Source organism: Puntigrus tetrazona, chromosome 23, assembly GCF_018831695.1.
Source record: "Puntigrus tetrazona isolate hp1 chromosome 23, ASM1883169v1, whole genome shotgun sequence".
Lineage (NCBI taxonomy): Eukaryota > Metazoa > Chordata > Actinopteri > Cypriniformes > Cyprinidae > Puntigrus > Puntigrus tetrazona.
In genome coordinates this window covers 10,501,000-10,526,181 of record NC_056721.1, presented here as the reverse complement: position 1 = coordinate 10,526,181, position 25,182 = coordinate 10,501,000, and the positions used below count along the sequence as shown (strand labels likewise).

The window sequence follows — 25,182 nt, the reverse complement described above, 5'->3', positions numbered from 1 at the left end:
GACCTCTTCAACCCACTGCAATGCAAAAATGACTGCCACCATCTCTGCTGTATATTCAAATAACTGATTAGATAATCATTTGATAATATTTATTTTAAATTCAGGGATATGAGTTCAGATTCCTACACATTCCTGTTTGTACTTAGATCCATCAGTGCAAATTTGGGACAATTAAAATAACGGTTTCTTAGATAATTGCTTGTTAGAACTCCTGCATTCTCCATTTCCCATTCTTTTTTCCTTTCCATGATACTAATGTCTGCCTTTACCTCTGGAAAGATCCATGGTGGCATGTTACTAACTGGCTTAATTGTAGTGAAATCTAATGCTTCCATTTTATTTTCCCCTCACTCTTTAAACCCCATTCGACTCAAACCCATTCCCATTAAACTTATATTACTCCCAACAATCCTGTATTATCTGCTTTGCAGGGTTTTCTTCTCCACTTCCCTCCAATCTTACTCAATATGCTCGTGCAAGTTTTTCTCTTCTTAACTTCAGAGGAAACTCACCTCATTCTATTAGTATTGCATTAATGGGAGTTGACTTAGCAGCGATGCATATGCGTAATGCTCTACGCTGTAGTTTATTTATTTTTTCAAGTAATGTTTTTTTTTCTGCTGCATCATATATTATACAACCACAATCTATTACTGACCTCATGCAGGCTCTATGTGATAAACATGTAGTTTATCATAATGTTGAATAATACTGGACTAATTGCCATTATGAATCCTAATAACTCATTATGATAAACGTATACACCGCGAACCGGAAGTTCGGAGCATTTCATGAAAAAAAAAGTCTCTGCAGGCAACGTGATGGGAATTACCAAATCATTTTTACAACATTAGATTGCATGATAGAGAAACACCCAGGGTTTTTGGGGGTCTTTTGCTTTGCAGAGACATAAGGGTGTTCTCGACATCCAAGTCTCGCGAGAGCGTTGGACAGCTGACAGCTGATTTCTCCTTGGCTGTAGGAGGAAACCACAATCTTCAGTACTTTTGGTTTGCGTCCCAAGGGAATACGTTCGGGTTTTGGCTAGAGTCATGGTACGTTTGGCTAATGGGATATTAAAACCGGAAAGACGTGTGTTTATAACGAAAGTGCTGTAGTGAGTCGTCAAGACGCTCCACTGCCAGGCATATTCCGGTTTAGTGCTGCCGCCCTAAGAGTCGTTATCATTGTTATCATTGATGTCTGGGTCTGAAATATTATTAGTACTAGTACAGAAGTAGCTGCAACTGTCTGTGTTTCTCTTGGAGTGATGCAATGTACTTTAGAGGATGAAGTAACTTCCGTATTTTCACCCGTAGGTCCAGACCCGGAAACATGTTTCATGAAAGACAAAAATGTAAAAACAAGAGCGGGTCAGTCAGAGAGCGGACATAATCATGTTCCTTCAAGGAAACCCAGATTAGAGGCAGTAAGTTGCTTATGATTTCAGTTGTCATAGAGAATAATCAAACTGGCCCAGACAGATTTTATTTTACATCATAACAGGATAGATAGCTGTGATAGGGTAAAAAACCCCATCTCAAACCAGCCTAGTACTGGCTGGTTTAAGTGTGACATGCTGGTCACAGCTGGTTTTAAAGAGGCTGGGAGGCTCCTTAAACCAGCCAATCAGTAAATGCTGATTTTAGCTGTATTTATTATGAATTGTTTTTATTTATTATTTTATTTGGCAGATTGTGGTAGTTGGTTCTAGGAGGTTGAAGTTGCAATAAACCACTTACCAGCTGGTCCTACCCGTTTAGCGCTCAACCAGATATTAACAACCATGACCCAGAGGTGGATGAGAAAGTGATTTGTCTGTTCCTCTGTCAGTGCTCGGGTCTGCAGGTAGATGTTCCTCTAGCTGTGGTTGAGGAGATCCTCCTGAAGCTGCCCGCTCATCAGGTGGTGCGAGTCTGTCGTCTGGTGTGTCACGAGTGGAAGGAGCTGGTGGACAGTGCTGCACACTGGAGAGAGCGCTGCCGGAGAGAGAGGATCCAGCCGTGTGATGCTTCCAGACTGCCAGACGACTGGCGCTTGTTTTACTTCTTAACTAGGAAACGACGTAACTTGCTCAAGAATCCCAGAGCGGAAGGTGATTCATATGAATGTCACAATAAGTTTTATATGTACTGGTTTTGTTTTGTTTTTTATTTTAAAGTTGTACTAACTTTGTTCTGTGATTGTGTCATTATAAGTTTTTCTAACGTCTGTACAGTTTATATTATTTGTCATGTCAGTTTTAGTGCTAAAGGAAAATGATAAAGGTTGCCATTGCAAGTTGTTGGAATAAAATAGCCCTTGTTTTTTTTTATATCCAGTTTATTGTATATCAAATACGGATATTTTATCATATATTATTTTAGAGTTACTAAATAATAACCCTGATTTACAGGATTAGCTTTGAACAAGTCTGCAGAAAGAGCTTTATTTGCCAAGTGTGTTTACACACACACACACACACACAGGAAATTTGTCTTGGGTGTCAGGAGCTTCCAGTACAGAAAGTACAAACATAGTGCAGACATTATATTTATTTATTTAGAAGGTAATGTCTTAATTAACGTGTGAACATTTGTTTCAGTTAACATCTCTTCTCTGTGTTTATTAGATAAACTTAAAGGTTGGAATATTATACAGAATGGAGGTGACCGGTGGGCAGCGGAGGACAATAGGAAACCATTTCCGGATGAGACCGTCACAAAATGTTTTGTAACATCTTACGGGTACATTTGATATTTGACATCTTACAATATATGACTGTCAGTTAATCAGCAAGCCATTTCACACATAAATCACTGTTAAAAATTCGTCTTCAGGTTATGTTTGAAGCAACAGGTTATTGATTTGAAGAAAGAAGGCTACGTTGATGCATTCATGGATCAAATGCAACCTCCTATCAAAATCACAGACTGGTAAGCATTCACTCAAACATGTTTTTAACCTACTTTATTTTAAGATGCGAAATTTTATTCTTTTGGTGCAAATGAAAATGTCACATTCATCATATTCAGAATTAAATATTTATGTCATTGCAATAGTATTATCTCATTTAATCTTATTGCAAAACAATTCCAACATGTGCAAAAATCGCTTCTTTGGAACGTAATGTTTTGAAGTCAATGTGCTCCAATGTTGTTTGGACTTTCAGAACATCTTAACAACAGTGTTCTTTACAAACCAGGTTCTAATATGAAAGCACATTAACGCGATGTCTTCTCTGCAGGTACGCACCACGCCTCGATTGTGGGTGTCTTTATGAGATCAATGTACAGTTGCTTGATCACAAAAAAAAACATATATGTTCCATTGAGCCTGAGAAAGTTCGTTTTGAACAGTGGAATGATGAGCCGTGGTGTCAAGTGAGTGGCATAATACTGACAGTCATGTTTTTACCCTACAATCAGACTAACAGTCTAGGCTTCATCGTGTCTTTTATTTGTTCTGCTTTATTTCAGATGACTCATATCTTTAGGGATTATGGACCCGGGGTTCGGTTTATTCGTTTCACTCATGGAGGGCAGGATACACAGTTTTGGGCAGGCTGGTATGGGATACGGGTCACTAACAGTAGTGTGGAGATCTGTCCGGCTGAAGAGAGATAGTGCTTATACATATATATAATTCTAATGATGTAATATGCTTTAAAGTACATTTTTACAAAGCTGTATGGATTTGTTCTCAATAATTGCTATGTGGTAAACCGTTCAAATAAAGGATCTTATTAAATACAGGTATAGATATGCAGTTAACAAATTATTTTACTTAATGAAATTAATCAGTTTGCATAACTGCAGTAACTGATTACAAAATGAAGGTGATGGTATGTCCTTTAGTGCAGATTCACCACAGCTGCAGCAAGTAATTTGGAGGTTTATGGTTTTCTATTGATTTTACTGAACATAATTAAAATTTAAATGTCTTCGGGATGCGGTTGTTGCAGTTATTAAGTTATTGTATAGTTCTAAATGAATGTGAGAAATGTATACAATGGAAAGAAAGTGAATGGATACGAGAATGTTACAATGTTTTGCAAATGTTTTTAACAATAAAAACATAATAAAATATATCACATTTACAGAAATTCATGTGGCCTGTTTTGTTTATTTTGTGTGATAACATTGTGCCTTTATGAACAAACATCTATATAAGAGCTCGCCTCTGCAGAATTCACTCCAAAACATGTTTATTCATTTTACTGATTCATTAAAATAAAAATAAAAAACATTAATTCTACAGCAAATTATATTTTACAAACAAATCAGATAGCTTTGATCATTGCTTATTAAAATAATTTGAATTCCTTTGCAAACATTATTACAATGTGATTTCAGAAACCTACATTTATTAAACAAAATGTTTTGATTTTTAAACAAAAGTTTTTTTTGGATAGTCGTTCAAAGTTATGGATATGAATTTAATAATAAAACTACATTTCTCTATTATTTCTCTCAACCTACTTCATTTTATTAAAAAGGAAAAATAAAAATAAGACTCTTCCAGGTCTTACTGTTGGGGGTCTTTCTATCCAAGGACAAAAATAATCAATAACCATTATATTAGGAATATTTTAACCAAAAGAAAAAAATATGCCAAGTAAGGCAATGGTAAAATGGAATCTGGAAATGGAAAATGGATTATATAAATCAATATCTAATTCATAAAAAAGTACAAAAAAAAAAAACATTCATTTTAAACGATGCATAAGTATTATTCATGTAATGACTTTATCAGTAAGTTTAAAGGAAGAGTTCTCACCATTATGCTGTTTTTGTAAAGAAGAGCCGGAAACCATTTTTTTAAATTTATTTTTCAGTATACCAACTTATGTTGGTCTCAAGTGTCTTTTACAAGGATTGTGATACCGGCCTGCTGGAAATGGACAATATAATTAAAATGACTGTTTTATTGGGGAAATATCACGTACACAAAGCAAAATGTATGTTAACTTTTATGTTTTATGTATGTTGATGTTTTATGATCCTCTAACTTCAATACAGAACCATCGTTAAGACATCTAAAAACTGTTAAATAGGATACTTGATATTATAGATATATAATCTATAAAACGTCAAATAAAAAATTGAATTGTATTGTTTTATAGACTCATATATTTTGTACGACTTTGTACCCCCTATTGTTATCTAAAAACAAACGAACAAACAAACAAACAAATAAAAAAGCGTTTAAATGCGGTTTTCCCCTAAGCTGACTCCGCCCATACAGCTATGACGCGGCGTGACGTTTCCGGTAACACTACTTTAGGTATGAGATATCGGTAAGTAAACAAGTGATTATCAATGCCTAGAAGAACTGTATTTAGCATATGATTAATGCGATGGAAGCTACCGTTACATGTGTTTCGGTTTTTACTGCAACATCGTCAGACTATGACACATAATTCCCGTGTTTCCACACGCAGGTCCAGAAAGGTGACTTACATCAGTCAGATGTCCTATCAAAAACAAAGATGGGTCAGTCAGAGAGTGGACACATTCATGTTGCTACAAAGGACTTCAAACCGAGATCAGATCTGGTAAGTTGTTGAGCCCACTGTTTCGGTTATAGCCAGTATAAGCAAACGCTAGTTAAAATAGCATTCAATCAAATGCCAGTTAAAAAGGTCTGAATTATGCTATGAGGTAAATCATCAATCAAGCAGATGGTCATACCTTGTTAAAATGGTCAGGGGGAGGAACATGCTAGCTGATGACCAGCACAGCTAAGAACCAGCAAGCAGGAACCACAGGTGGATGAGAAAGTGATTTGTCTGTTCCTCTGTCAGTGCTCGGGTCTGCAGGTAGATGTTCCTCTAGCTGTGGTTGAGGAGATCCTCCTGAAGCTGCCCGCTCATCAGGTGGTGCGAGTCTGTCGTCTGGTGTGTCACGAGTGGAAGGAGCTGGTGGACAGTGCTGCACACTGGAGAGAGCGCTGCCGGAGAGAGAGGATCCAGCCGTGTGATGCTTCCAGACTGCCAGACGACTGGCGCTTGTTTTACTTCTTAACTAGGAAACGACGTAACTTGCTTAAGAATCCCAGAGCGGAAGGTGATTCATATGAATGTCACAATAAGTTTTATATGTACTGTTTTTGTTTAGTTTTTTTTATTTTAAAGTTGTACTAAATTTGTCCTGTGATTGCGAAACAACGTAACTTGCTCAAGAATCCCAAAGCGGAAGGTGAGCCCCAAAAATTGAAAATGTGTAATACTTTAAACAGGCAGTACACTTTATATTCTGGATGGCATTTCCCGGAAGCGTCTAAATAGTTGAATAAAGTGCACTATTATTCCGTCTTAGGCATTTAAAGAAATAGTTAAACAAAAATCTTGGCAAAAGCGTACATGGTTCATGTACTGTTAGTTATGAATGTAGAGTGAGCGTAACAAATATTTAAAATGAAGAGTGTTTTACAGTAGTTATGTTTATGATTGGATTATCATAGCGTGCATGCTATACTTATTTATGACGGAGACTCAAAACCTTCCCATTGTAAAGTTGAAACCTGAGCAGTATCGATCATTACATTTGGCCATAAAAAGTTAACAGCAATTTACCATGATGGCCATTGTGGTCAATAAAATAAATTAAAAATGCTGGTTTTGTTATAATACACCAAGGTAATGGTCAAACACCTTTTATTGGAACACTTGAAATGAAACTCATTCAGTATTTAAATGATTAATTTTAACACTATTCATTTTCCACCTTATTTTTCTATAAAATGCAACGCCAGTGTCGCTCTCTCCATTTATATTATGTGCTCCTCTCTGCTGGTCTGATTAGAGGAGTTCAGGGGATGGAAGATCGTACAGAATGGCGGTGACTGCTGGAAAGTGGAAGATTTGATAGAAAACCCAAATTCTCCCAAAATCTCAAAGTACTTTGTCACCTCATACTGGTAAGTTTGATACGACCTGTTCTTCAGCTGATAAGCCAAACCTAAAATACACATATTTAACCGAAGATTTAATAGCTGAGGCCTTCTTCGTCACCCTTAAACAATGTCCTCAGGTTGTGTTTAAAGCAGCAGCTGATTGATTTGAGGAAAGAAGGTTACAGCGCTGCTTTCATGGATCAGCTGCAGCCTCATATCAAAATATCAGACTGGTGAGTGTTCGCTCAGACTCTGGTTTCATGACACGGCAATCATAATAAGACAGTTTGTATAAGTTTATTTGTGAGTGTTTTGTCTGGTGCAGGTTCGCAGCACGCTGTGATTGTGGAAGCGTGTATCAGATCAGTGTAGAGTTGCTCGATCAGAAGAAGAAACCCATCACTGTCTTTGAGCCTAACCCGGTTTTCTTTCCACAGTGGAACGATCAGCAGTGGTGTGAAGTGAGTAGAAGAAAATCGTCAGATAAACCTAGTGAAATGACCGTAATTCTCACCATGTATGTTCTTTTTTTAAATTATTTCAGATGACGCATGTCTTTAAGGATTATGGACCCGGGGTTCGGTTTATTCGTTTCACTCATGGAGGGAAGGATACACAGTTTTGGGCAGGCTGGTATGGGATACGGGTCACTAACAGTAGTGTGGAGATCTGTCCGGCTGAAGAGAGATAGTGATGAGTTATGAGAAACGCAGGGCTGCCAACTTTTGTTTTCAGCTTGGAGTGAGATTTCCCGAAAACTAACTAAATATAGGCTTTTATGGGAGTTTTTATTTTGTGAAGACGTTAAATAATAATGTGTTTATAGCCTATAGTTTAGTTTCAGTTTTAATTAGGGCTCAGCAGGGTTAAGTGTCTAAAGTGTCTAATTTAAAGTTATAATTTGGTTATGATGGTTAGATGACATGATCATGATATGTAACTGTGCTCTCTTGATCACTTTTTAGCAAAAAAACGTCAATGCACATTTGATCGAAAGCCTAGCGGAGTGATCACAAGATGCAGGCAAAAGTTTTGCATTGTTTACAGAAAGGATGCTTTTTTGTTTTTCTTCAAGGCAAAAACCTAGAATGCCTAATGATGGTTTGATTGCTTGAGCTACATGAGAAGTCAAATAATTTTGCCGACCAGCTAGATTTAATGTGGGGGTGGTTCGGGTCTGGTACAGAGTTAAATGTGTGTGATGCTGAAACAGTAAAGCCCCGCCCATCTTTCATTTGATTGGCCATCTAAATCATTTTGACATTCACGAGCGCTGTCTGGAGTTTTTATCACTCCAACAACAAACACAGCAGAAAATAAATATTGGATTTGCCAGGGACATTTTTTTTGCATGACAAAATGGATGCGTGGTGTGAGAGCATGAGAGTTGGCAGCCCTGGAAACGCTATTATATAACCCCAAACTTAAAAGTCTTATTAGGAAAGTTAATATATCAGTGTTTTTCTTTATTGAACTCATGATCTTTTGTATTTATTTTTTTAACTATGTATAAATCAAGTTTTAAATGGGTTATTTTTCAAAAGGCCTCTTGGACCTCCTCTTATTCATCGATGACTTATTTCTCGAATGTTGTTGCACCATTTTCATGGTGCTCTTGTGCTTTGCACAGAAAATGTATTCTCATAGCTTCATATCATTAAGGTCGACCCATCCATGATGTAACTGATGGACTGTTTTAATGATGTCCTTACTACCTTTCTGTGCCTTGAACAGTCAGTTGCGCTGCTGTCTGTAGACTGTCAAATGCTCTCAGATTTCATCAAAAACGCCTTCATTTTTGTTCCAAAGGTTAACGAAGGTCTTGCAGGTTTGAAATGAGATGTGGGCTTGTAATTAACTTTTTTTTGATTGAGCTATCCCAGTCGTTAAAGCTTTAAAAAGAAGGGCGTTTCAGACATGTTCCCCTAACATGAATTTATCTCATCAACTGCATATAACTGCTTCTCTTTGAAAGGATTGCTTAAAACTGAAGTATTAGGGGAGTGAGTTAAAATGTAGCAGTGGAAAGGGCTGATCTTATACATCTGACGTTAGAGAAATAACATAAGAAAAAAAATATTTTTTCCACCTAGTGTAAAAAGTCATTTGGTATATACTTTGTACATATAACCACATCTATAACCATATAACCACATCACTTATACAGTTTCTGTATAAATATTTTTTCATCCTTTTATTCAAAATACAAGTCTCTCATATACTCTGGTGATTCAACTTGACATAAAACAGCATGTGAGACGAGACACTCATATGGCTCTGTAAAGTCTTCTAAATTAAGCTTTTGACAGACATTGGCACACAAACGAAAGTATTTACTTCAAAATCTCCTTCATTGTTAGACAAATAAGAACTGGCACATCTTACCCCACTCTACCCTACCATAGCTGAATATCTTCGTTGTGAAGCATCGTTAAAGTCTTAAAGGCAAAATTTGCACACATATCATCTGACTATGTGATATGAGTACCGAGGTAAATGATGTGGAAAGCACCTGTCAAGTAAAAGCTACTGTTACTTTCCTGATTAAAAACCTGTACAAAAATAAAACAATCCTATTGGTTTACACCCAGATTTGTCCAGTTCATAAAAGCACACATCCGCATGTCTTCTGGGATCCCGGGGGCTCCAGAGCTGCTAATATCGCCTCGTCAAACACGTTCTTGAGTCCTTTCTGTAATAAAGGGGAGAAAATGAATAAACCCGTTACAAATGTAGACAAATGTAAAACTTGGCTTTATAAACCAAACCCACCTGCGTTAGAGCAGAGCATTCAACATAGTTGACTGCCTTTAAGTCTCTGGCTAGTTTTTCAGCTGTCTCTGGTTTGATTGGCTTTTGTTTGTTTTTTGCAAGCCTTGCAATAGTTACAGGATCATCTCGAAGGTCGATTTGAGTCCCAACCAGCAGAAAGGGGGTTTTCGGAGAGTGATAAGTTATCTCAGGCACCCACTGCATTACAAATGAACTGTTGTTAGCAACAAACACATTACTTCGCATGACTGACAGATCACTGAAAGACTCACCTTTTCTTTTACATTTTCAAAAGAGGACAGAGAAACTACAGAGAAACAAACTAGAAAGACGTCTGTTTGGGGATAGTATAAGGGTCGTAATTGATCCTGACCTACAAAATATTGAATATTTAGATTTGTCAGGATCAGTTTTTGTGCCGCTGTTGTTGAGACACTGTTAAGATGATTTGACAATGCTTTAGGAATATTGTTATTACCATACCCGCAGCATCAAATAATCTAATGGTGTATGGTTCACCATCAAACGTTACAGTCGCAGCTTGGTTATCAAACACCTAAGAGAAAGAAAGAAGAAGAAAAAGAAGTGAACCACAACAAAGCAACTGAACTGACAACACTAAAGATTTCTGGGATAACTGTTTAGCAGTTATCTCTGATAATAGGTACATAGGTTGTATTTTTTCTTTTTGAGCCAGTCAAGATAAAAAAAAAACAAAAAACAAAGAGAGCAATGGTTTTGTATGCATAAATTTAAAAATCCTTACTGTTGGTTCTGATGGGAATTTGTTCGTAAAAGAAACCAAAAGGCAGGTTTTACCCACGGCTCCATCTCCAACTACCACACATTTAATTGTGGACATTGCTGTCATCACAAGTTGTTTTCCAGCATCTGGTATCAAGGTATCTGTAATTATTAATAAAGACTATTCAGTTTTTAGTGGGGATTAGGCAGCATACATGCAAAAAAAAAAAAAAATCTAAGGGACATATATTTACTCAAGGGTCAAAGGCTGAATCTCCCCTTTATTTATGTTTAGATGCTGATTTTATGAGAATGTGCACTTTTTGTGATGACCCCCCCTCAACAAACCACTTAGTAATAATGATTCCACAATGCCATGATGTTATCAAATACTTACCACCCGTTTTTATTCTAAAATAAGGTGTTAATTTAAACCTTCTGTAACGTTTTATTTATGGCGATGGGTCAATATTTCAACCCACGTTACGGAATGAAATATAAACAAAAGTATGATTTCTAAATGCAATGCCTTCATATGAGCTCTTAAAGCATGGCGCAGAACATACGAGTGTTTAGATTGTGTTGACTGACCGAAATTTGACATTATGATAGATACCTAGTTTCTTAACAGCCTGACGAAACATGTTTAAACGGATAAACTGTCTACTATGTCAACGGCTCGCAAACACAGTTACTTTTCTTACGGTTAACTTTTACTCCAAACATTGTAAACTTGGAATTAACTATTTACAACGGGTAAGAATTTGCCATGGCTGTTGCAGTCCGGCGTCTCTCCAGAACACGCTTCTACCAACCACATATTTCAAAATAAAAGTCCGCATTCTACTTTCATTTAAAGTCCCAGTAAAGGCCCAAATACCCTCGGAAATTAAATTTTTGTTATTGAAAATAAAAACAAATTATTAATTATTATTATTATTATTATTATATGGTAAAAAAACAAACAAACAAACATTCCATAGTGAACGTCATTTTTATTCTCTTCTCTGAAATTTGATACACTTCACTTATTTTAAATAAGCATTAAACTATCCAGCAAACTTAAATCCAAAAAAATAACTAAAACAACTGAATTAATGAAAATTCTTCAGTCACTGTTTAACATTCTTAAATCAAAACAAAGCTAAAGAGGATTATTTATCTTGGCACTTCACATTTACAAATGAAAACTGACAAGCCGTCGTGTCCCTGAGTCCTTTTACTCAAAGAAAAAAAGTTACAAAATGCACAATAAACTTCAGTTAATTTCAAGAGGACCTAGTCACAAGCAAAGTAATCCTTCAGAGGTGCTAGAAGGTGTCTGATGACAGGAACGCTCCAGGACTTCCCCAATACTCTTTGCCTCTGCATACGCCCCAAATTTTTCACATCTGTGTAATGTTTCGGAAATCCAAATATTCTGACAAAGACAAGTGTGAGAGTCAGCAAAAATCAATAGAATTCAGAGTGAATTTTGATAAGACCTAAAACTGAAATAACAGAAAAAGTTACTTCTCCACTTCAGTGATCCACAGACTATCAGCTTCCCCGTTCATAATGATGGGGTAATGACGGTCCTCATTGCCCGGTTTTAGTACGTTTGGCCGCGTGGTGATAGTGCGAACTTTTTCATACTGCAGAATGGTAAATTACATGGCGTCAACACTCATGTTCAAATCTAACAATGTCAATGAAATTATTATATATTGCATATCTTTGTTTATACGCTCTTGAGAAAACCTTTGCAGTGCGGCCAGGGTCCAGACATTCCTGAAGACTCAGTTTATCATTCTGAGACGCTACGATTGGTCTGGTCAAAACAGAATAAACAAGATCATGAAATGACATTTACTTAACGGTTGAGTATGATAGTCATACGAAATGGCTATCGCACCTGTTCATGCCAGGTATGTTCCCCCAGAAGTATCTTGCTCTGTGAGCTGGACTCACTTTCACAGCATCAACGAGCACAGGGTTACACTAAAAACAAACCACATACACTTACTACACCATGAGACTGAACATTCTTTTAAAATCCGATGCAAAGTTTATAGAAAACTCTCAGAGTCTTAACATGCAAGCTTTTAAATTCACAAAAATGAGCCTTAAGATAACCTCTAACATAATAAAGAAGAAAACTCACTTCCAAAAAGCGGCAAATGTCAGCTTTAACCTTGTTTTCCATGAACACCACGTTCTCAAACAGCCAGAAGAACGGCCGTGAGTCATCCTCCTTTGGCTTCAAAATATTCAGAAGCCTGTAATATTCGAAAAACAGCCGCCCTGTTCCCTCTGCAGAGAGTAAAGCATTTCAGATGCAACAAGTTGTGTTATCTGTTGTATCCTGAGAATGAGTCTGCTCAGTAATTCAACAAAATCCTTATATATGATGTGTGAACCATGTGTTCATTTTGATTATTCACATTTTGTGCAACATGCATCAGCTGTGTCTTACCAAACAAGCCCTGTCTGTTGGGATTGGCCGTGCACAGGTCATTACAAGGACTTCCTCCAATGAGAAGATCAAATGGGCCCCATGTGTCAATCTAAACAAAGACAGAGAATAAACTCAATGAAAATGCCTGGGAGGCGTCTTTCAATGTCTACAGGCATTTTATTATTTAATAACAAAAAATATTTTGTAACCCTACATGCTTTTTCGTAATGTTCTTAACATCCTTCACATAAATGATTTTTCCCTCATGGTTGACCATGGAAATTGTAACAGACTCTTCATCAACTTCTGAGGCCACATATTTTTCTACACTGAACCCAAGGTCCCTCAAAACAAGGTATCCTGAAACACACAAATGTATTTGAATGAGCTACATAACTAGTACAAGAACACACTGTAAGTGTGTATTACACCACAAGTGGTTGAGTAATTTGGCAAGTTTTACCTGTGGCTATACCGTCAAATAAAGAGAGCACTCTGATTGGACGTCGCTGGTTAGCAGGGATTGATGGGTAAACTCGATGGGGCTCCTGAGGGGAACAAATCAGTCAGTGGTGGAACCAATAAAAACACAAATCAGATGCAAGATGGAAGACCATCCAATATTTGTATGAGATGAAGTATATGAAACAAGCACTAACAAACTCCATGGCACTGTTGTTGGCAAAGAACTCCTGCACTCGGATGCTCCAGTCACGCCTGGGCTTCAAAGCTCTTGAGCTGCTCTCAGGTGCACACAGGTAACACGTCCACGGGTCCACGTTTTTCAGCCGGTTAAATGTCCCTTCACCCACTAGGATATCCAGACAGTCCACACAGTAACAGCTAGACAATAAGACAAAATTAGATTGGGGTCAAAACCTGTGGAGGTTTTAAGTTGGTAGACCGTTTTTGTGATCAAAAACTCACCGACAACAATTATTATGGCGCACAGAATGACCTCCAGGCCAGAACAGCAGACGGTGCAGTAAGACTGATAGCCATCTTCATCGTATCTGTACAGCGTTTCCGTGAAGTTAAACTGACAAACAAAAGTTTGTCAGCGATCCAAGAAAAATTAACAGGAGAAACTGTAGAGCTCATTGATGGTTAAAGCTCTACTTCACTAATCTAATGCCGTTCACATCAGAATCAAAATCATATACACATTTGCCTATTTGTTAACTCTTAATTCATGCACATAAGCATTAGTTGGATTAACTTTTTGAGTTAAAGTAATTCAGATAGGAACTGTACTCACAGCAAAAAGCTTGCTAAGGGACCTGACTTGCCTTAAAAGGGACTTTTATGCAGAGTGCTGGGTATGATTTTATAAAACTGTTACTAACTAAAAGAGCCAAACCATTTAAACTGGTGATTTCGCCAAGTACAAGCTGTTCCTGGATTAATATTCCAATCAACCAATCAGATTTGGAGAATTTTTCTGAAAAAATCTGTTTTAGGGTTATGATCAGGGATACGTGCTTCTACACCCTTGTTAATTAGCTATACTTTCCCACAGATTTTAGGAATAATTATATATTTTGTGTAGGGTTAGGTTTAGGGATAGGAAGTGGGATAAGTCTATAGTTTTAGATTCAACAACAAAAAAAAAAAAAGTTGATTCAGGATCACGTCTTACTTGGCAAAATCACGGCGACCATATTGGACCACTGAAAACTACAAATTTCATTGTACCTTGCATTTTAAGCACAGGCTGCCTTCGAAGAGTGGGTGGACGACATTAACAAATGTACTTCCACATGATAAGCAGAACACTGAAAGTGAGGAGAAATTACATTATGATGAACTTTACTCTTTATCAATAGTTACTGCTATGTTTAAAAAAAATGACTTTTTTTTTTACTTTCAATGTCTATCTTGTTTTCCAGAAATTCATGCACCACTTGATCTGTGAAAACAATTAAACACCTGGTTAACTTTTTTTTTAATTTTTTTTTTTTAAAGTTCGTATAACAATGCTTTAATAAATATCAATGGTGCACATACATCTCTTTTGGCTGTTCTGTCTGGACTCAACCTGCATACTTTGAAGAGAGTTAGACGCGTATTACAGTGAGTTTGTTTCTGTTCTGGACAAGTCCTTACAGTCTGCGAGGATCTCCGATTCCATCTTGGATGCATGAACTTCCTGTAAACATGTGTTTTCCCAAGGTTTATCGAACTTTTGTGCAGGTCCAGAGATTCAGGGAGCTTATTCAGCGATATAGTTAAGTTAAATAATTTTGCTCGATGGTCTTTGTAGTTTAACGAGGATCCAACATTTCCATTAACTGATCGTTGCATCGTTGCCTTTTCTAAAAAAAAAAAAAAAGGAAAGGATGATGTACAGTAAATACACAAAAAATTTGAAGTTTAATACTACAGTCCTTGCACTGTGGTTAAAAAGTGTCTTTCGGTGCTAAGTGCATACCATTGTATTCTGACTGATGTCTAAGTCCATCTGGACCCGATGGCTGAAAACCTCCAAAAGCCCAGTCCAACATGACTCTAAACAACTCATCCAAAGAGTCAGCCTCAGGAGAAAAAAACATTCTACTGCGTCTGGAAGCCACCTAGACCAAAACATGCATAAAACATTTCTTACATGTCTACACGTGTTTATGTTTGTCTTCATGTTCTTGCACTGAAAATGATTAGTGGTTTTAGCAGTTTTAGAGAGATTTTTGAAAGACTGTTACTGCATCTAAGAACTGGTGTACTGTAACACTCTCACACTAAACTGCTCCAATGTAAATAGATCTTACAACATGAAAAACATGGTACTAACAATATACATTTTGCATTACCTGCAGAGAATTGAAGACTGCATCTTTGTATGTCGCTACTGTAGCGAAGGAATTAGAACAGAAGCACTTAGCAAAAGAAAAAAAGGGCTGGAGATCATCTACTTGGATCTGCAACAAAAAAAAAAAAAAAAAAAAATTTCACATGATTTATTATTGAGCAAATAAAAGAAAACCCAAAGGCTCACACGAAAGACTCTGCATATGTGTACCTCTGACAGCATCCTGTTCCCAAAGAAAAGCACTTTACGCATGGAGCCACAAGGCTTCTTGCTGTCCCAGCTCTGAACCAGTCCAGGCCAAAGACCAAAACCCTCAATGGGCCCCCAAACCATCTCACCCACTGTGAAACCATCCTAAAAACACATTTGTTGTTAGCCACAGTCCGTTTTTAATTTACAGTGATATTTACGGTACAGGAATCCATTACTACAATGCATTTTGAAGTTACCTGGTATGGAATGATTATTTTCTCATTGTTATGCAAGATAATTCCATTTCTTTTCTGGTGGACAAAAACAGTGTGTTCAGTCATGATATACAGAAAAGAAACAATACCATTCTCAAATAACAATTACATATTACATATACCTCGACCCATGTAACATCATCATCATCATCATCATCATCACTACTGCTGTACTTGTCGTCATCATCAATGGACACATTTGAATGATTCCCTGGCAACAAAGATCATGCAAAGACAAATAGTTAGATTTGTGTCATTTCCTAGAGTTTCAGAAAAGTAAAATCTCTTTCAGCTTTAAAAGGTTGCTACAAATCCATTGTAGATGCATGAATTGCCTGTAAGCGTGTTTTTCCAAGGTTTATCGAACCTTTGTACAGGTCCAGAGAAGCATTTCAGCTTTAAATGTCGCTACAACAACCTGTGTGTCATTACCACATGTGATGCTCCCCTGAGCCTCTGGACTGAGATGTGACGGAGCACTTTCATATGAGCTGCTGTCTGTCACATCATCCTCAGCCATGTCCTTCTCCTCCAAGTCCCCCATTTTCCTCTCACTGAGAGTTGAGTCCATTTGTGGGAACATCTTAGATACAGCCAGACACAAATACAAAACCCAAACTTTTAATTTTTTTTTTTATGTAAAGGTTGTTCATTACAGTGGCCTGGGTAATTGTTAGCATGTTGCTATCCATTTGCTAGGTCACTGCTAGGTCCTTACTAATCTACGTCACAATAGTTCAATATTCTGGTCCACAGATATAGATTATCTTCCATAAGTAGGCTTTTATTTTTAATCCACCCATTTTTTAAGACAGATAAATTCTTGCCTAATCAAATACTAAAAAATGTACTTACAATAAAAGTTCGTAACAAGTTAATTTTACAAGCATTTAAATGAAGTCCAGCATAGTTTATCAGACTAATGCGTGTTCTGGGACACTTTACATATCATCACAGATTCCTTAAGTCTAATAAAACTAAATACATTTTCATTCTTTACATTAAAGTGATTAGAGAGATCAAATTTTGTCACATAGATATCTGATAAAATAATATTTTAGTTTCACAGTTCAGTGACTCACCTGTTCAAAAATCATCTCTTTTTCTAAGGTTTTGGGCAATGCCAACAAGCTAACGATTAATTTCCCAAAACTTGAAGTCCTTCCCATAATTCTCAGCTCAGTCTTCCAGTACTCCTCCACTGACTGGTGGCTGGGTGTGTGTCACCTCCATCAATGAACTGATACTCCAAAAACTCATCTGTGAGTAAGCTGACATTCCCGGGGCTTGAGCAAACCCCAAAACAGACACCTAAATCTTGGACTGTTTTGCCAGTCACTTCAAGCTTTTTTCCTGGACACAGCACTAACGGCAAGTTTCTCATGGTGGAATCTGAGAAGGGCAAATGCTGAACAATATCAACAGTCACAGTCGTGTAGAAAGAGATGATAGAACTGTGGAAGAGTCTCCAAATAGTCAGTCAACTCTTCAGAGAGGATTGCAGGAGAAAATCAGCAGCCTGTTTACCAACGTCAACCTCTCCTCTAGGCAAATGTCCCACGGTTTCCTGTATAAGCGAGATCTTTCCTCTCAGAAACAACTCAGCTGCTTTTGGTCTGAGGAAACTCGCCGTGTAGAATCTCACTAATTGAGAAGCATCTTGGAGGAGCTGCGTCACGCCCGACACCTCGGTCAACATTCTCCTGAAAGTCACAAAGCGGTTTCAAAGCATGGCTAAGAAATAGGATGCTGAGTCTTATTTTGGGATCACTAAGAAGACAACAGATCGCTGCTTCATCTGCATCCAGAGATCCAAAGTATTTCTCAAGGTCCGACCAAGCTAAAGTCATTTTCTGGATGATTCTCCAGAAGAGAGAGCATTGGGATGTCAGGATATTATTGAAGTTCAAACAATCGACGTCAAGCAAGCAAAGTTTGTAGAGAAGCTGGGAAAGATGGAAAGTGCTTGTAGATCTCGGTGATGAGTTTCACAATCGGGCCAGAAATCTCCATTTTCTTAACACCATTGTGACAGACTTGTCCTGCCATATCTGTAAGTCCACATAGAGACACAATCTCAGGTTTCAGCAACTTCAGATCTGAGAGAAGATCTTCGTGATCTGGGAAATTTGAATAAAATATTGCCATGTTCATTAGAGGTATTCTGAACTTCTTCAGCACGTCCACAATGCAGGTACAGAAGGCATCGGCAGTCTCTTCCTGTGGATGAAGAACATCAAGCAATCTGATTTTGGTTTCTCCAGCAACTTTATCAAAAAAGCCCAACAAGACCACACTGGCCTCCTTGTCCTCAATCTCCAATCCATAGTATAAATAAAGACAGTATGGAGTCTGACTGCAGAAAGCTGTAATGTCTTCCCAGTATTTCTGGCCTAATACTAGACTACCCTTGCCACTGGCAAAGTTTGATTCGGCATCAGATGAGCCATACTTTCTAATGAAACACAATGTGGCCGGATTGCAGGATAAAGAATGATCTAATTTCTTGTCCGTGTTTTTCATGCTCTGGTTTGGATACTTTGGCCGTGCGAGCCTTGATGTACGTCTCCTCTTCCTTCTCACTATAATTGAAAGAATGATAGAAGTAAAAAAAAAGGCATTAGGTTTGCAATACCAATGACAATGTTTAATTTTACAATATGCTTAATCAACAAATATAGACAAAGTAAACACCTACTCATTTCAAGCTATGCGATTTTCAGGATGCTACCATTCAACAACAATGTCTGCTCCAGTTCCTATGAAAAGGTATAAAAAAGGTTAAAATATAATATTGATCACAGCACATAATTATTATAAAAATCAATAACATGAATATAATAATAATATAAATGCATAAAAACTCAAAAGCATATTAATTACATACACATCAGTCTGAACCTGGTAAAAAGCACCATGTAGACTTCATAATTAAGATGAAATGTGTCTATTTAAAATGTTTGGGGAAGATCTTTTAATTTTCATACCGCAAAAAAATGTACGTTAATTTGACTGGCCAATTCAGAAAGTGTTTTGATTGGCTGGGAGACAAAAAAATTACTTACCTGAGCAGGTGAGCGCCACTCCACTGTAAATCACCGAGGCAGTCCTACAGTATTTACTCCAATATTTACATTCACCAACATTTTTCCACAGCCTGCGGAGTAATTGTATGTAATGTTAGTCTGGAAAATATGATATGCATTCTAAAACGGCAAAATCCGTCTGAAACCACAAACACGTTTAAGTCGTTATTTAATAAATTCATCGATAAAGACAACTATAATGTTTGCAAGCCGGTTAAGGGTAAACAACGTAAAGTTGCCATTACGGTTACATTAATTAGCATTACACACTCTATTGTCCGTCAGTCTGTAATCTGGGAATCATAAAACTGTTATAAACCCGCACACCACATCAAGTGCTGAAAAACAAAAGTAACAAACCAAAAGATGTTCTCATTTTGAACGAGTCCCTCGCGAATGAAGACGTCTTTAAAACTGCCGTGTCAACAAATGAGCAGTGACACTCGGAAGATCATATTTTGGTAATGAGCCCCTGTGCGTATCCACACTGGTCTTCGTCCATTTACCGCGAAAAATTAAAAAAAAGCGGAAACGGATGCAGCTTTCAAACAGCAAGCATCCCTCCACACAGGACCTGTATGTGTGCACACTTCTCACACTGCTATCCCTTACTGAGGACTACGCGCTAAAATATGACTACTTACACAGGGGAAGACATTTCCATCACTGTCTTTTCAAAATACGCTTCTGTCTTTGCTTTCCAAAATAAAAGTAGTTTTCATTTCCGTTTACTTTGGCGCCCGTTTGGAACTCGTTTAAGAATATTTATTTTATCAACAAAATATATACAAACTCAGAAAATCTACCAAAACTATACGATCTAATAATAAGAACGCATTACAGTAATTTAGATTAAAAGGGGAAAAATAGTTATTGCGTTGTACAATAATCTTCAGGGTGAAAAAAATATCTCTGCTTAAGATATAAATGCCACTGACATGCTTCTTCAGATAAGTCAAATGTGGGGGCAAATATATCCTCACGATTAATTAGTTTTGTAACATTTATTTAATACATTTCTTTATTTTAGACACCAAAGTAATCTTAGTAATTTACAGAGCACTGCACACATTTATTCATTTTTGCTCATCATGTTTATTCATTTTTTCTCAGTCTCAAATCTGTTACTCCATTTGTAGCTAAACATGTTTGCATTTTGAAAGTAACATTTTCAAAAAGTGGCGTGTGATTTGATGCAGCATTCAATAAAAGCAGGATCAACTTTCTTCAGTTTCCCAGCGTCCATTATTCCAAACAATTCATCGGCTAGTCATGCCGTTTTAGTTTTAAAAAAGGTAAAATATTTAAAAAGAAACACATCCTCATGTTCCTGAGTCTTTTCACGCTGACAGAAAAGATTATAACCGGTAGTCTGTTTATTTCAAGGGGACCTCATCACAAGCAAAGTAATCCTTCAGAGGTGCTAGAAGGTGTCTGATGACAGGAACGCTCCAGGACTTCCCCAATACTTTTTGCCTCTGTACACGCCCCAAATTTTTCACATCTGTGTAATGTTTCGGAAATCCAAATATTCTGTGAAAAATAAGTAATGAATAAAACAGGAATATTATATATATATATATATATATATATATATATATATATATATATATATATATATATATATATATATATATATATATATATCCAAGTACAAAACTAAAACATACTTTTCATTTCTGTGATCCATATACTGTCATCTTTTCCATTCATGGTGATGGGAAATGCGCGCTGTTGGTGCCCTGCTTCAGTGAGTTTTGCCGTGTGGTGATAGTGCGAACCTTTTCATACTGCGAGGAAAAGCGGTACCGCTTTTTTGAACTCATCACTGATGAAATCATTACAGCAACTACATACTGCATATCTTGGGTTAGAAACTCATGACAAACCTTTGCAGTGCGGCCAGGCTCAGACATTCCTGAAGACTCAGTTTATCATTCTGAGACGCTATGATCGGTCTGGTCAAAACAGAGCAAATGGACAATGTGTAATATACTTAACTGTGTAAACTAATGCGACATTTTCCAAGTGAAAAGCAGGTGTGTTATTCATATGAATGTAACAGACGCACCTGTTCATGCCAGGTATGTTCCCCCAGAAGTATCTTGCTCTGTTAGCTGGACTCACTTTCACAGCATCAACAAGCACAGGGTTACACTAAAAAAATAAAACACAGACACACTTGCTATATACAGAGTTTAAACTTTTTTTAAAATGTGAGGATAAGATTTAAGCAGAAGTAAAAGAGAATATAAGAGCTTTTTTTAAAATGTACAATAAACTGCTGAGAGTACTTTTTGAAACTTCTAACAAGAACACTCACTTCCAGAAAGCGACAAATGTCAGCTTTAGCATTGGGTTTGCATGAACACCACGTTCTCAAACAGCCAGAAGAGCGGCTGTGGGTCATCTTCCTTAGGTTTCATAGCATTCAGAAGCCTGTAATATTCGAAAAAGAGCCGCCCTGTTCCTCTGCAGAGAGTAAAGAGGATCTTAGATGCAGTGAATGGTAACAACTATTACCTGTATTGACGTGAGGCTGCTCAGTTGTAGCAGCATGTTTTACAAGTCTTTAAATGTGACGTGTGAACCATGTACTAGATTTCCAGTATGCAGACTTCTGTCTTACCATACAAGCCTTCCAGGCAGGATTTACTATGGATAAGTCATTACAAGGACTTCCTCCAATGAGAAGATCAAACGGGCCCCATGTGTCAATCTAAATGGTAATGAAAGAGAATAAATTAGATGAGACTGCTGAGTCTTCTTTTAGATGTGCAATTAATTGTCAGTACTATGGAGAGGTTTCTAACATTTAAAGGGTTAAATTAGCTCAAAATCATTTTCTTACCCTTGTGGAATTACATGAATTATATTTTATTTCTAAGCTAATACTTTAAAGACAAAGAAAAAAAAGATGATTTTGAAAAGTGATTTTGTATCCTCACATGCTTCCTCGTAATGTTCTCTTTACATCATCCACATAAGTGATTTTCCCCTCATGGTTGACCATAGAAATGGTAACGGACTCTTCATCAACTTCCGAGGCATTACATATTTTTCCAACTTTGAAACCAAGATCCCTTAGAACAAGGTATCCTGAAACATAAAAACGTATTTTTACATTTTTAAGGAGTGGATTTGTGTGTTGCACTACTAAAGGTTGAGAAATACAGTCAGTTTTACCTGTGGCTATACTACCGTCAAATAAAGAGAGCACTCTGATTGGGCGTCGCTGGTTAGCAGGGATTGATGGGTAAACTCGATGGGGCTCCTGAGGGGAACAAATCAGTCAGTGGTGGAACCAATAAAAACACAAATCAGATGCAAGATGGAAGACCATCCAATATTTGTATGAGATGAAGTATATATGAAACAAGCACTAACAAACTCCATGGCACTGTTGTTGGCAAAGAACTCCTGCACTCGGATGCTCCAGTCACGCCTGGGCTTCAAAGCTCTTGAGCTGCTCTCAGGTGCACACAGGTAACACGTCCACGGGTCCACGTTTTTCAGCCGGTTAAATGTCCCTTCACCCACTAGGATATCCAGACAGTCCACACAGTAGGAGCTGAAGAAGTGAAAAATATCTAATTCAACTATAGAGTGGTGTCCGTAATGAAAACACTACATACATTACATTTAAGCTACACATTTTATCAGATTATTGGATAGAACCCATGACTTTCTTTCACCAACATCATAAACACTTACCCGACAACAGCTGTTATGGCCGCACAGAATGACCTCCAGGCCAGAACAGCAGACGGTGCAGTAAGACTGATAGCCATCTTCATCATATCTGTACAGCGTCTCCGGGAAGTTAAACTACATGTGACAAACAGACATATCATTGAAGGATTGTACTGCATGACTGTATATTTGAGTTTATGCAACATTTAAAATAAATAACCAAAACTCACAAGAACCACACCTGTATAGCTATATTTAGTACTCTTTTAGTTGGAACTTTAGCCATTTCCTTGAAGTGGAGTGGATAATTTGACAGACGTACTCCCGTAGTAAACAAAACTCTGAAAAAAGGAGAAATTAAATTAGGATATTCGGTCATAATCAACAACTACTGCAATGTTTATGACAGTGATGGGAAGTCACTCTTCAATGTTTCTCTTGTTTTCCAGAGATTCATGCAACCATTTGATCTGTCAAAATGTTTTAATAAACGCCCGAGTTACTTTACGTTTTTTTTCTTGCTTTTGCCATCACAATTTTAATAAGCTGCAATAAATATTAATAATGTATTTACTTCTTTTTTGGCTGTTTTGTCTGACTCGATATGTACACTTAGGGTAATATTTTGGGAAACATTCGTAGTGTGTATTTTTATTTTCTAATGAGTCTTCACATTTCTGCCAAGATGTCTGATTCCATTTTGAATGCATGCTGTTTTCTATAAACATCTATTTGTCCCAAGGTCTACTGAGCCATTGTGCAGATCAGGGGTTCAGGAGTTTCTCAAAGCACAGTTAATGTATAATATAACTGTGTAGCCTTTGCCTTCCAATGGAGCTCTTCAGGCTGTCTATATAATCTTGTCTAAGATGAAAAGAAATATATATGGGGCTATTACACACACAATACACAGAGAGAGAGAGAGAGAGAGAGAGATATAGAGAGATCTTGAGAGAGAGGAGAGAGAGAGAGAGAGAGAGACATATAGAGAGAGAGAGAGAGACACACACACACACAGAGAGTGAGAGAGCCTGTAAATATAACATAACATACCATGCTACTACATTTGAATGTAGCACTCACAGTCAAAGCATCATCTGGTGCTTGTTGCATACCATTGCATCCTGGGATTGAAGTCCATCTGGACCCAATGGTTTCAAGCCCTCAAAAGTCTGATCCAACATGACTCTCAAATTCTATCTTTGAGTCTTTCCTCAGGAAAAAAACATTCTACTGCGTCTGGAGCCACCTAGAGACACACATATGAGGCAAATATGTTTCTGTACTCACATTTGGAAGTTTTATTTTTCCACATTTAGATTTTGATTTTTGAAGGCTGTAATATCAGAGTAAATTACACAAGCTGAATGCTGAGTATATGTACTATAGATCACAAATAGCAAAATTAGTCTTGCCTGCAGAGAACTGAAAATTGCATCTTTATCACGCCATTGCTGTGGCCAGAGGAATTTGAAACAGAAGCACTTGGCAGAATGAAAAGAAGAGGTAGAGAGGTCATCTGCTTGGACCTGCAATGGACACTTTTACTGTTATACAGCCATTAAAGCAAAATAATACTCAAAGCAGTTTTAACATGAAGACTTAGAAATTTTTATACCTCCTGACAGCATCCTGTTTCCCCAAAGAAAATCACTTTACGCCTTGGAACCACAGGGCTTCTTGGTTTGTCCCAGCTCTGAGCTCAGTCCAGGCAAAGAGACCAAAACCCTCAATGAGCCCCCAAACCATCTCACCCACTGTGAAACCATCCCTAAACAAAAAAACAACAACACTCATTTGTCTGCCAACTTCTGTCTGATCACGAAAATACTTTGTTCATTTGCATCTTCCCAGAAGTGGTTCAAACACACAGATTTACATTTCAGCTTTAATTACACACACACACACACACACAGTATTCAAATATTAATATGTTTTAGGAATTAAAAGTTATCTGGTATTCTGATTTCTCCTTCGTTTCATTTCAAAGACATAGTTTCTTTCCTTTTTTTGGCAGAGAAAGCTAATGTGATATCCAAAACCAATGAGTGAACCATGCACCACGTTATTCCATGTGCCATCCAGCAGCATCACAGCTTGTAGTCATCATCATCATCAGTGATTTCATTATCATCCTCAGATTACAGACACATGCGGATGATCCTCTAGCAAAAAAAGAAAAGAAAAGTCATTTTATTTGGGCTGGTGCACAATTAAAGAAAATACCACTGGTTGGTATATCTGAACAGGGTCTGAAACCTTCTGTGTTATTTTCCTTTCTGTGTCTGGAATCAGAAGAGA

At 37.3% G+C, this 25,182-nt stretch overlaps 3 protein-coding genes and 2 pseudogenes across 6 annotated transcripts; 2 read left to right on the top strand and 3 right to left on the bottom strand.

The window, feature by feature from the left end:
• The first annotated feature begins 809 nt into the window (after window positions 1–809).
• On the top strand, window positions 810–4,084 carry LOC122328446 (F-box only protein 6-like). Its single transcript, XM_043224136.1, has 6 exons — window positions 810–1,055; window positions 1,834–2,095; window positions 2,612–2,726; window positions 2,820–2,915; window positions 3,227–3,362; window positions 3,459–4,084. Exons 1-6 carry the CDS (start codon window positions 1,053–1,055, stop codon window positions 3,603–3,605), a joined length of 759 nt encoding a protein of 252 aa, XP_043080071.1. The 5' UTR covers window positions 810–1,052; the 3' UTR covers window positions 3,606–4,084.
• A 1,025-nt stretch (window positions 4,085–5,109) lies between these two features.
• Window positions 5,110–9,466, top strand: LOC122328445 (F-box only protein 44-like). 2 transcript variants are annotated; one of them, XM_043224135.1, is made up of 7 exons: window positions 5,110–5,265; window positions 5,423–5,536; window positions 5,786–6,047; window positions 6,786–6,900; window positions 7,014–7,109; window positions 7,202–7,337; window positions 7,421–9,466. In XM_043224135.1, the coding sequence occupies exons 2-7, from the start codon at window positions 5,471–5,473 to the stop codon at window positions 7,565–7,567; spliced, it is 822 nt and encodes a 273-aa protein (XP_043080070.1). In that variant the 5' UTR covers window positions 5,110–5,265; window positions 5,423–5,470; the 3' UTR covers window positions 7,568–9,466. The 2 variants fall into 2 exon arrangements, with proteins under 2 accessions (XP_043080070.1, XP_043080069.1); XM_043224134.1 differs by having other exon boundaries at window positions 5,110–5,278.
• LOC122328447 (cell division control protein 42 homolog) lies at window positions 9,039–11,203 on the bottom strand. 3 transcript variants are annotated; one of them, XM_043224138.1, is made up of 6 exons: window positions 11,097–11,203; window positions 10,415–10,554; window positions 10,132–10,204; window positions 9,921–10,021; window positions 9,649–9,846; window positions 9,039–9,568 (listed from the first exon to the last, which is right to left on the bottom strand). In XM_043224138.1, exons 1-6 carry the CDS (start codon window positions 11,116–11,118, stop codon window positions 9,479–9,481), a joined length of 624 nt encoding a protein of 207 aa, XP_043080073.1. In that variant the 5' UTR covers window positions 11,119–11,203; the 3' UTR covers window positions 9,039–9,478. The 3 variants fall into 3 exon arrangements, with proteins under 3 accessions (XP_043080073.1, XP_043080072.1, XP_043080074.1); XM_043224137.1 differs by having other exon boundaries at window positions 11,009–11,197; XM_043224139.1 differs by lacking the exon at window positions 9,921–10,021 and having other exon boundaries at window positions 10,127–10,204; window positions 11,009–11,197.
• Window positions 11,204–11,380: 177 nt separating this feature from the next.
• Window positions 11,381–19,871, bottom strand: LOC122328443 (annotated as a pseudogene).
• A 675-nt stretch (window positions 19,872–20,546) lies between these two features.
• LOC122328562 lies at window positions 20,547–24,065 on the bottom strand (annotated as a pseudogene).
• Between the last annotated feature and the right edge of the window lie 1,117 nt (window positions 24,066–25,182).

Bases quoted from the DNA above. Each gene is read 5' to 3' on its own strand.
- LOC122328445 (XM_043224135.1), top strand. From the start codon at position 5,471: ATGGGTCAGTCAGAGAGTGGACACATTCATGTTGCTACAAAGGACTTC. The intron at 5,537-5,785 runs GTAAGTTGTTGA...TTCCTCTGTCAG, and splicing joins TCAAACCGAGATCAGATCTG to TGCTCGGGTCTGCAGGTAGA. The intron at 6,048-6,785 runs GTGATTCATATG...TGGTCTGATTAG, and splicing joins TAAGAATCCCAGAGCGGAAG to AGGAGTTCAGGGGATGGAAG.
- LOC122328446 (XM_043224136.1), top strand. The intron at 2,727-2,819 runs GTACATTTGATA...ATTCGTCTTCAG, and splicing joins TGTTTTGTAACATCTTACGG to GTTATGTTTGAAGCAACAGG. The intron at 3,363-3,458 runs GTGAGTGGCATA...GCTTTATTTCAG, and splicing joins ATGATGAGCCGTGGTGTCAA to ATGACTCATATCTTTAGGGA.
- LOC122328447 (XM_043224137.1), bottom strand. From the start codon at position 11,036: ATGTTTCGTCAGGCTGTTAAGAAACTAG. The intron at 10,205-10,414 runs GTAAGGATTTTT...TCTTTCTCTTAG, and splicing joins AATTCCCATCAGAACCAACA to GTGTTTGATAACCAAGCTGC. The intron at 10,022-10,131 runs GTATGGTAATAA...AATATTTTGTAG, and splicing joins TAGATTATTTGATGCTGCGG to GTCAGGATCAATTACGACCC.